General features: G+C 45.1%; 1 protein-coding gene across 4 annotated transcripts in view; it reads right to left on the minus strand.

Annotated features, from left to right (window-relative positions):
- The window catches only part of zfyve26 (zinc finger, FYVE domain containing 26), a 44,133-nt gene that overhangs the window by 2,989 nt on the left and 28,934 nt on the right, over positions 1-12,210 (minus strand). For all 4 annotated transcript variants that reach the window (XM_080783211.1, XM_080783213.1, XM_080783210.1 and 1 more), the window contains exons 28-41: positions 9,511-9,686; positions 8,676-8,812; positions 8,350-8,378; positions 7,017-7,153; positions 4,608-4,828; positions 3,720-3,867; positions 3,380-3,589; positions 2,122-2,337; positions 1,598-1,795; positions 1,336-1,416; positions 964-1,079; positions 649-820; positions 370-429; positions 22-204 (exon numbers count right to left, since the gene is read on the minus strand). In XM_080783211.1, the coding sequence (XP_080639337.1) occupies positions 22-204; positions 370-429; positions 649-820; positions 964-1,079; positions 1,336-1,416; positions 1,598-1,795; positions 2,122-2,337; positions 3,380-3,589; positions 3,720-3,867; positions 4,608-4,828; positions 7,017-7,153; positions 8,350-8,378; positions 8,676-8,812; positions 9,511-9,686 (2,084 nt within the window). The remainder of the gene's footprint in view (positions 1-21; positions 205-369; positions 430-648; positions 821-963; positions 1,080-1,335; positions 1,417-1,597; positions 1,796-2,121; positions 2,338-3,379; positions 3,590-3,719; positions 3,868-4,607; positions 4,829-7,016; positions 7,154-8,349; positions 8,379-8,675; positions 8,813-9,510; positions 9,687-12,210) is intronic.

A 12,210-nucleotide genomic window follows, 5' to 3' on the forward strand; every position in this document is an offset into this window, starting at 1 on the left:
GTCAAAAGGACCAGCACTCACATTGGCAGGACCCTTTTCTGCAACAGAGACACAGCTGAGGATGATAGCGTCACAGTCGTTCTTGGTGGCTGTTCCAGACTCCCCCACACACTTCAGAAGCTGACGGACAGCCCCGTACTGCCTCTGACGGACCAGCCTCTGACCTGCACGCACGTACACCGTCTGAGCATCCAGCTGGAAGTCCTGGTTGGAGGGGAAGGAGGAAGGGAGGGAGGGATTGAGAGTGAAACACACAAAACAGTCATATTTTATTAAAGTTTAGGGACAATCATATCCTGTTTTGTGCAACTGTGAAAACCCACTGTGACAGAACAGAGCACATCTCTCTCATACTGTACTGTACTGTACCTGTATGACTCTGTATGCTATACCGAACCCCTCCTCGATGTTCTTCCCTCCAAGCATCACCTGGAAAAGTACACATTTTGTTATGGTCTCCATTACACACAAACTACAGATGTTTTTTCTTTCACACAGAATACTGAAGATGAAAACAGCAGATCCACAAGCTCACACGCTACGATGCAACGTTGTGTGTGTTGTGAGCTTGTATCTTTGGCATGTAACACCATGATATGACAAAGTAAGTAATACATTGCCCATAATGAAACACACAAATCAGCCCACCTTGCAGGCCACCTCAATCTTGTTGTTGCTGTTACCAAACAGTGTGGGGGGTGCAGTGGAAGCTGTGCTGTTGGTGGAAGGGCTATTCTGTACAGTCTTGGAGGATGCTGAAGATTCACATCGATGAAGGAACCGTGTCACCTCCAGCTGAAGCTCAATTGTGTTCATGTGCCTGGAGGCAATAGCAGATCATAAGACGCTATGGTATACGTACATAATGTAAACACCAGACAGATATACTGTACCAATTACTCAATTATTATTGGTTGAATGAAATGCACAGTAAATGCACCCCTGGTGTGTAAGCACCTTTACCTGGACACATCGTTAGTGGACATTGTCTTCCTGAAGGAGTTGACTGCAGACTTCCTTCGACCTTGCTGCTCCTGCAGGTACGTCCTCAGGTGTTCCTTGGCTCTGACCAACCACCTCTGATCAAGGTCAAAATTATACAGTCAGCGGCTAATGTCAAGGCCAGGGTCAAAGTTATCTTTAATTACAAATGTCCTAATTCGTTTGGTTGTTATTGCTTTAAGCCCTTTGTTCTTCGTCATATAATAGCAAAAATAGCAGACCTACATACACATAAGTCACGTGTTCGAAAAGTCTTATCCAAGGACACCAGGTTGAAAGTGTAAAAAAAGAGAGAGAAAAAGAAAATGGGGCAAACGATATATTACAGTATACCTGCTGTTCTCCCAACTGCAAGTATGATTGAGCCCCATGGGTGAAGAAACGGATACATGTCATGGCCGCCCGCACGTGATCCTGTAGAATAAAATAACCATTATGATTTATGTGGGATTTTGTTTTAGAAATAAAAAGCTCCTTAATCTCCTAAGCACTGAATGACAATGTATTTGTTAAAATTGAAATAATATTTGAATTGTGTGTGCGTGTGTACACACACACACAGACAGACAATATACTACATATCAATGATTCAGACCATCATGAACTGCTGAATCTGGTAGAGGGTGTGGAAATATCCCCGGCGCTGCAGGAACTGGCAGGATGCGATCAGGTATCGGCTACAGGCCTCCAGGCCGGGATCCAGGGTCTCCAACATCCCCTGCAACATGCCCAGGCGACTGCACTCCAAACTAGGCTGCAGCACGCCTTCCAAGAACACCTCATCCAGGCAGTCCTGGGATTTAAACATTCATTGATGATGATTATTGACCATGAGTGTTCCCTTTTCTTCTTCTTTTATAAGTCCCCTCAACAGTTCAGCAAACTTTTGCATGAATTATGATTTTAAAAAAAAGAAAAGAAGAAGAAATGCGATGAAAGGAGTAGATGTACGCTAAAGTTTTGTGACACGCTCGGCTATTATTGTACGCACCATTGTATAATAAGAAATAAAATAAAAAACACCTGCTTCTTGATTAATACCAAGATTAAGTCAGTTATTGGTTCTAAATGGTTTATATACACAGTATTTCCGGTTAATTGCCCTGCCCTACTCCTCACCTTGCTGAGCAGGTGTACCAGTGCCTCCCTCATGCAGTCGTGACGCATATAGAAGCTGACCAGGGCCAGGTGTGTTCCATAGGCATTCAGGTAGTACAGACACTCCTGGTGGAGGCTGCTGTTCAGGACCTGTCCCTCCGGCCAGTCCACTGGACCGGACTCAGACAGGGCCTCATTCAGCTCCCACAGAGAAGCCAGGATGTCCTCACCGAAAGGCTGCAACAAACAGACGCACGCCCCATAATGTAACACCACCACACGCACATGATGAATACACAGTGAACAGAACACAACGAAGACTATAGCATTCATATTTCTCAAAAACATAAATTGTCATAATTTTGAACATACTCTCAGTCACAGACACAGCGGATCCCAAAAGTTGCCCTCGGATAGACTAGACACCACCGGAGAAAAGGCTGACCTAAGATAACCTGGTGGCAAAGAACTGTAGCGCCCGAGTTGCTGGAGAATAGAGATGGGTCTCTGGTAGGCACAACTTGTTGCCAAAGACACCAAGAAACATCATCGAAGCCTCATGCCCCGAAGGGCGAAGAGCATTAGTAAAGTAAGACACGTCACGCTTTCTGGCTGGAGGTGCTTTGGCTTTGTGTCATCATGCATGATTTGTCTACTTCGAAGGGGACATACAAATTGTCCATAGGTCTTTGCGACCACAGGTCGCATTTACTATGGAATTGTTCATTTCCAGTCAGTGTGTTGGTTGGTTGGTCGGTCAGCCCAGGAAAGCCCCCATATAGGGGGATGTTCATTGTGACATCACGTGACATGAGCCCCCATATATGGTGACCAGGTCATCGTGACATCACACACAGGTCGCATTTACTATGACATCAGGGATATCCATCCTGTCATAGTAAATGCGACCTGCTTTCGCAGTTAAGCCCATATATGGAGATCCCTGAGGTCATCAATATTGGCCAGCAATTCTACATCTGGCCCTCATCAAACCCTGTACACTCAATAGAATGTCCCCGCTACCACCCTTAGATCTCCATATATGGAGCTGACCTGTTCCGACATTCCATATGTTGATCTGACCTCATCAAACCCTGTACACTCAAGACATGCTCCTTATATGGCCAGTACAGAATTCATTCCATGTTGATCTGACCCCCCATGCCACAGCGCCAGCGCTCGCCCAGCAGTCTGCTACCAACGAGGCGGATGCGTGCATCGTACTGATTATAGACGGCTTGGCCTATGGCCGCACCGCAAAAATGTGAGCTTCTCCTACCGCGGCTGGTGTCAGTCGAACTGTCGACTCCAAGTGCTGGATTATCTCCTGCAGAAGACAGGGGCCCATGTTGAGCTGGTTGCGGTCCACTGGGGCCTTCAGACAACGGGCAAACTTCTCCCGTGCCGCCGACAGGTTCCCCGCCTTGAGAGAGGCCGTGCCCCATGCGTGCCACACACCGCCGGGGTCCAGTCCGCTCTTCGTGGATACCTGTAGTAATCAAATCCAATGAGACTGGCATGTGAGAAACTAAATCTACCAGACCCCAAGGGTCTAAAGTGGGGGGAAATAAAGCTCACTGTGTCCAACAAAACACAGGCACTGCTGAGTGCCTCCTCACCTCCACAGCCAGCTGGTAGTGCTCTGCCTCCAGTAGCTGGTTACGCAGGCGAGTGACGGCAGTTGGCTCCAAAATGTCATCCAGAGACGGGATGTACTTGTAATTGGCAGTCACCAGAATCTTAAGGACATCTACTGTGCTGATATAGCTGTCATGAACAGAGGACATTGACGAGAGACATTGACAAGACAGAGAGAAGCAACGGAATGTGTGTTATGAGAAAGAGAGAGACCAAGCATTATATATAATATAGCATTTAGATTGAATGACAAACATTGTCATGCATCTGCAAATTATTTTATTAACCGCTTTCCAAACCATCTTTATTGCCAGAGACTATTAATATAGTACTGAATATTATAGTATAAAGGCACGTGCTGTGTAAGTAATAACTTCATGTTCACCCATCCAATTCACAAAGTATGTAAAATCACACCCGTGTGAAGTGAGTGGTGCAACTCCGTGTGGGAGTTCCAGACCCACAGGAACGTGCCCAGGGTGCCGGCCCGGTTCCGGCGAACCGCCCGCATCCGAAACGGTAGAGAAATGACAGTTACCATGTGGGGGTCCACACAGGGTCACCAGAACCCCCAGGAACTTGCCCAGGGGGCCGGGCCAGTTACGGGGGACCTTAGGGGGTCGCTCTACTGTACTGTACTGTCACACCCGAAATCATCATTTACACAATTAATATGTGTGTGTGTGTGTGTGTGTGTGTGTTAGGCTGCGCAACAGTGACACTTGGTTGTGAAAACCAACCAAACCCAATTTTCATGCTCGGACAGACCCAGCCAGGGACGGACACAGCCAGCCAGCCACCCACGGACACACATAGCTCCGTAAAAAACAAACGTTACCAATTAATTCATGTCATTTCATTAGTTTCACCTGTCACAGAGGGCGAGATCCTGGCTGCGGCCGACCTTGACAAACATTAGCTTGGCGCTGAAGATCAGCTGCCTCATGATGTCAGTGAGGAGACAGGCGTCGACCTCTGCGTTGTTCAGCTTACGAGACAGGGAGCGGCAGTGGTTGATAAGCTGGTGACCACAGGGCGTCTGGTCACTGTGCAGGGTCAAGATGGTCACACAGAGGTGGGCACTGGGAGCCTTCCAGGTGGATCAAAGAACACATGCATTATGTGAATGGGTACGTGCCAGATCGTACGTCCTACTATCCTACACAGTACATGGGCACAATGACATGGTGGATCCTCTTGTAAACAAGTGTAATGCTTAATTAGGTCGTCCACTCACAGTTAACAGTCTTTGTATTGAGTTTGTGCTTGAAATGTACTGTAATTCTGCAAACTGTTAATAAATAAATCAATCAATGAAGTTCTACAGAAAGCGGACATATACAAGAGACATATACTGTTTTCACTGAGTATTTTATACTGAGTGAGACATGATGTAGCTCTGGACCAGATACTAGAGCAGTGGTAACCAACCTTTTCAAGCCCAAGAGCCCATTTTATTCCCAATTGTAAGCCAAGATCTACCACTAAAACGTGTTAGAAAAAACACTTGTTTTTTTGCTATTTCTGACAGGCTCAATGCATGTGCACACATCCACACAAAGACTAAAGCTTAAATTAGAATAAATACTTATAGTAAGTTATATTATCAATGTAAAATAATATTAAGACAAATTAGAAATAATTAGTATTAGAAATATTTTGTTTCTCATTTCAATGAATATTCACATTGGCAGATGTTCAAAAACATAGGCATAACATGACCATATATATTTGCACAGATATGGTGACATACTCTCAGGGTCAGCCCACCTTTAATGAGACTGCTGTGACTGCACTTTATCTGCAAGCGTTTTGAAATCTGGTTCATATTTAGTGATTGCCAGTCTGAGGGTGTCATTAAGATGTGAGTCAGTCATACGAGTTCTAAACTTGGATTTTATTATTTTCATTTGTGAAAAGACCATTTCACATAAGTACGTGGAACCAAAGTATAGGCATGCAGCTTCAGTGCACACGACACAATCAGGGGATACTTCTCTGCTCACAAGAGACCAAAATTCCTTCTCTTTAGCTCTGACCTGCAGGTGACAGTCACTTACTAATCCAATAATCTCCATTTAAATATCTGAAGTTAATGCAAACACATCCTGCATTTTATCGGACAGCAGTTCAATGACAGTAGGCTCAGTAAAGAGGAAAGGGTTTGATACAAAAGCAGCTACTTGACTCATGTGTTGTACTTCAACAAGTTTTCATATTTCAAATTTATCATATTTTTTGCTCTATGTGTGCATGTGTACAGAATTCAAACTGTAGCATTGATTATTGTCACGGACAGAAGTCATTCTTTCCCTTTGCATATGCCCTGGAGTGCACTCGCCTATTAGTTTGCATTGCAGACTGGTATATTCAGTATATTTTTCTCATTTTTATATTTTTGTTGTTGCTGCGCAGCAGTTGAGGAGAACGCAACTATGCATTCCTTTAAGCAACACAACTTCTGCAGCTGCATCCATATGTTTAGAATTGGCATCAATGATCAAATCCCAATAATAAAAAATATTATAACAACGAACAACGAAAACTGAAGGAGCAGGGCGCTATCGGCTAGTAGTCCCAACTCAAGTGTCTGCAGCCTGTCACGAGCCCGTAATGAACGCACGTTGTTCCGTATTTTAATGTCGGGTCGGAGAATAAATACAGTATGAATGACGGCGGGATTTATTTGACAACTCTGTCCTGCTTTCTTCACAAGAAGAGAAGAGCGCTCACAGCTGCTAATATGGTAGCAGCCCTGTGGCTGACCCGTCAGTTCTCTTTACGGCTTGTTGTGAACCTTGATGTGAACCTGGGTCTGGGAAGCTCAGAGCTGCAGCCATTGGCTCATGATACGAGCACACGACCAATGGGACAGATCATTCAGTGTTGCTAAGATACCACCCCCCCACCACACACGCACACACACCCTTGGACGATGGGGTCTATTCTCAAACTCAGAGCCACAGCGCTCTGCTCAAAACTAATTTGCATGTGACGAGCGGCACTGACATTATTCAAATGGGTCGGACACTTCGCGATCGACTGGAAACGTTCCCGCGATCGACTGGTAGCTCGCGAACCCCTGGTTGGTTACCCCTGTACTAGAGCTATGAACCGTGTGTCATGACTCATGAGCCACGGCTTGGCTCACCCACACAGTATACATTAGCATTACAGACTACTAGAGTACAGTACTCTTACAGTATGACCAACATATTTAAAGCTATCTATAATATATAGTAACTGGATCCCCTTTTGTATCTACTGTACATCCAGACCTGTTCGTAGTAGAACTCGCTCCGCAGCAGATGGTTGTCTTCAGGGTTTGTGCTGAGTCGTATCCGTCTGTGGACCACCTCGGGCAGATACAACATTCCATCTGACACACCGTCTGTAGCCATGGGGCTCCCAGCCACTATACAGAGAGCAGAGGGTGAGCACTTTTCTCAACAGAGTGATAGCAGAGCGTTACAGATGTGAAAGGAAAGAAATATGAGAAAAGGTCAGAAGTGAACAAAACAGGATTACTTAAAAGTAACCCACTCTTCCCTACTCTGTCAAAAGATGTAGCAGTTTCGCATGACATGGATGGAGGGTGCTGTGGCATGCTGTTACACTTTAACCACATGACATGGATGGAGGGTGCTGTGGCATGCTGTTACACTTTAACCACATGACATGGATGGAGGGTGCTGTGGCATGCTGTTACACTTTAACCACATGACATGGATGGAGGGTGCTGTGGCATGCTGTTACACTTTAACCACATGACATGGACGGAGGGTGCTGTGGCATGCTGTTACACTTTAACCACATGACATGGATGGAGGGTGCTGTGGCATGCTGTTACACTTTAACCACATGACATGGACGGAGGGTGCTGTGGCATGCTGTTACACTTTAACCACATGACATGGATGGAGGGTGCTGTGGCATGCTGTTACACTTTAACCACATGACATGGATGGAGGGTGCTGTGGCATGCTGTTACACTTTAACCACATGACATGGATGGAGGGTGCTGTGGCATGCTGTTACACTTTAACCACATGACATGGACGGAGGGTGCTGTGGCATGCTGTTACACTTTAACCACATGACATGGATGGAGGGTGCTGTGGCATGCTGTTACACTTTAACCACATGACATGGATGGAGGGTGCTGTGGCATGCTGTTACACTTTAACCACATGACATGGATGGAGGGTGCTGTGGCATGCTGTTACACTTTAACCACATGACATGGACCCTTGTGTCCCTATTCTGGGCATGTCATAATAGGCGAACATTCAGCCAAAATAGCTGGTCCACAAGTTCACAATGTGAGCGAGGACATTTAATGAAAAGGGGAAAAAGTAGGGGGCCAAGTACAGACGCCTGAGGGACGCTGGTCCACAAAGTACTATAAGGTTTAAGTGGATAATGTGAGAAAATATAAGGAAATTATCTGATTGATCTCCAACAAATGATTGAATGCCAATGTTCCCATTTAAAATGGCCACATCCGTCTGTTAGTGATCAATTACATACAACTGGAACATCTCTCCGTAACCACTATACAGCAGAATGTTCAGTGCACTTGTAGAAAGAAACTCTTCAAATGATATCTACCTTCTGCTTCCTCCAGTTCATCATCCACACTGCAAGCAAAAACAAACAATCATTCAATTAATGTTTATCAAATCATCAACATGGATAGAACATGCAGTGATGCACATGAAAGAATGATCCCCCCCCCCCCCACACACACACACACACACACACACACACACACACACACACACACACACACAGTAGTTGTTCTCAAACGTTTATCTATTTATGTCCCGAGTTGTTCTGTAAAGCCCTCAGTCGGACAAACCTATTGTATTTTTTATGAATACACTTCATGAATAAATGAGTAGGCTAGTGAGTTGGACGTAGCTACAAGGTCTTACTCAGGGTGGAAGTAGACGTAACACTGGTCACACACTCTGGCTTCGTCCTCAGGGCATCCCTCAACGCACATCTTCTTCTCAGAGCAGGCATGACACACCAGGCGGCCACATCTACGACAATGGTGCCTTCTGTTAAACTACAGGATGACAAGGGGGGAATGGACAGTCAGACTTCACAGTGGAAACTTTTAAAGCATTACATAATTTAGTGAATATTTATTTTTATATTTCTTCCCCTATGGCCGTTTTGTCGATTTCTTGAGGCTATAGCTGAAGTTTTTTTCCTTCTTCCCTATAATGATTATTTCCAGATCGTCATTATTGTCGATAATAAATAAAATAAATCAAGGATGCATAAAGTTATTAACCAAGGGTATGTACAGTACTTAGCCTCCTCCCTTTAACCCCTCCACACCAAATCTACAAGTTCTCAATGCATCATGATGAGAGCTTGTAGATCTGCTATTTTAAATAAATGTTCGCCTGTTTTCACTGAATGTTTGCATATTATGACCTGCCCAGAATAGGGACACTAGTAGGATTCATGCGATAAAATACACTGGTACGAGATCTATGAGCCTAGATTCAAGGACAGTACTGTAGGTACACATAATGCATTCGGCAATACTTTTCTATTATTATTTATTATCTGCAGTCTGTTATAATACTGTATTTACAAATAACTCAGACAAAGACCACCCTCCCACTACATTGTGTGTGTGTGTGTGTGTGTGTGTGTGTGTGTGTGTGTGTGTATATATACTGTATATATATATATATATATAAATGACACATTGCTATGCACTGGAGCCACTCATGGTTTCTGCCTTCTCACCATGGTGAACCGTTCACGCAGGCAGACCATGCAGACGTGTTGCTGGGTGTCTGGAATCCAGTCCTTGCGGTCAGGAGGTTTTTCCGGAGGCTGGAACTGAATAGACAGGCGCCCCCTTCTGCTCACAGAGCCTCTTCCATTGCTGCTGGTGGATGTGGTGTGTATGGGTGTGCTGCCTGGAAGTGGACATTTACAGATAACTGCGATAAATATATTATACTAGAATTTCGTGCGCGCTTCGCGCGCACTCATCCCAGAGCTACTTCGCCACGCACTATGGGAAGAAATAAATGGCGGGAGTTGACTCCACATGTAGTAACGGATGGGTTATTGGAAATGTACCATTGTTTTGTCCTGAATATTTCCACAGCCTAATTACTAAAGGATTGTGACTGTGTCTGAGAAGCCTGCAGGCTTTGTTCTCAGACAACTTCCTCTGATCGGACTTCCTCCATCGGACCCATTTCGGAGACGGTAAGCCTGTTGCGTCATTTCCTGTGTTGCCCGTCTGCTGTCTGACAGCTTTGTTGTCAGCAGCACGAACGGGACAAACACCAAACATTATTGTATTGCGCTGCTGTGGTTTAGACACACACTGTCACTGTTAACTATCCTACTCTGTGGCGATCTTATCGCTACTCGGGCTGGTTGTTTGGCAGGGCGAGCGTCTCATTCTGTCGGCTCAGCCGGGCGATTGTGATGGCTTTCCGCCAACACCACCCCTTCCCTCCCGGCGGGCTTTCCTCTCGCTCTAGCTCTCTCTCCTGCGCCGTATGCAATATGTATAGTTACAGCCCTGACGCCTTTGTTGCTTCGGACATGTGCATCAAATGCAGCTTGTTTGCGGTGCTGGAGGGGAGGCTCGGCGAGTTGGAGGCAATTCTGGCTAGCGGTGCAAACGTTAGCCTAGCTCACACACAACCACGGGGAGCCCACCACCATTCGCGGTTGACGGGGACGGGCATGCCGTCGCCGGTGACCGCGGGTGGTCGGGGCTCCCACAAACAGGACGGCTGGGCCAAGGTGGCTGCTACTGGTCGAAAGCGTGGAAGTAAACAAAAGCACACGGGACACCAACCACTTCACGTTTCAAACAGTTTTTCCCCACTCACTGTTATACCCGTTGAGTGTAACGGTGAGCCTTCAGTTCCACTTGATGGCCCGCAACGCAAGCAGCGGCGTGTCATTAAGAATACAACTCTGGTTATCGGTAGTTCTATAATGAGAAACGTGAATTTAAAGACTCCAGGAACCATAGTCAAATGCATCCCCGGGGCCAGAGCTGGCGACATCGAATCAAATCTGAAACTTATTGCTAAAAGTAAATGTAATCGCTATGATAGGATTGTAATTCACTGCGGGGGCAACGACACTCGACTTCGGAAATCTGAGATTACGAAGATAAATATTGAGTCAGTTTGCACATACGCAAAGACAATGTCGGACTCTGTAATTTTCTCTGGTCCCCTGCCAAACATGAGCAATGATGACATGTTTAGCCGTATGCGCCAACTCAACAACTGGTTGTCTAGGTGGTGTCCAGATAATAACGTGAGCTTTGTAAATCATTGGGAAACCTTTGAGGGGAATACTGGTCTGATAGAGAGAGACTGCATACATCCAACCTGGGACGGTGCAAAGCTCATCTCTAGAAATATGGACGATTTTATAGATAGATTATCATGACCACCCAGAGTTGGGACCAGGAAACAGAGTTGCAGTCCTACACAGCTCTCTGTGCTTCCTCCAGTGCAGCCGCCTACCCAACCTGTCCCACAAATCAGAACTATACAAACTATACAGTCTCTGTACAGGCTGAACAAACCATATAGGCTGCACAAACAAAAGCAAAAGGAAATAGGAGCTGTACATACAAACTTGATACAAATCAAGACCAATACAGTTGTACCACAAGACACAAATATCAAATGTGGATTTCTAAATATTAGATCTCTACGCAAAAAAGGAACATTAGTCAATGAAATTATATCAGACAATTGTCTTGATATATTTTTTCTGACTGAAACTTGGCTAGGTGAGCAAGAATATGTTAGCTTAAATACAGCCACCCCACCAAGTCACACCAATGCACATATACCTAGAGACAATGGGAAAACTGGAGGTGGAGTGGCTGCTATCTTCAATACAGGCCTAGCAATTAGTCTTAGAGCTAGAGCTACATACAAATCATTTGAAAGCTTGATTCTCAACCTTTCACACACAAGCTGGAAATCAATACAGCCGCTGATAGTCATTACAGTGTACCGCCCCCCCGGCGCTTACACACAATTTTTATCAGAGTTTTCAGAATTTCTATCAAGTCTAGTTCTCGAGTCTAATAAAATCATCATAATTGGTGATTTCAATATTCACGCGGACATAGGAACTGATAGCTTGAATAGAGCGTTCATCTCATTGATTGATTCAATCGGTTTCTCTCAATGTGTAGACAAACCTACACACATTCACAACCATACCCTTGACCTCATTCTGGTCTATGGTATTGCAATAGAGCACCTCACAGTTTTTCCAGAAAACCGTGATCTCTCTGATCATTATCTGATCACCTTCGATTTTACATTGATCGATTATACACCACTGGACAAAAATGTCCTTGGCAGAAGTATATCCGAGAGCGCTGTAAGCAAATTCAAGGAAATTGTTCCATCAGCCATCAACTCGGTATATTTCAACAAAATA

This window comes from Protomyctophum bolini (genome assembly GCF_963924005.1).
Source record: "Protomyctophum bolini genome assembly, chromosome: 15".
In the NCBI taxonomy this organism is placed as follows: domain Eukaryota; kingdom Metazoa; phylum Chordata; class Actinopteri; order Myctophiformes; family Myctophidae; genus Protomyctophum; species Protomyctophum bolini.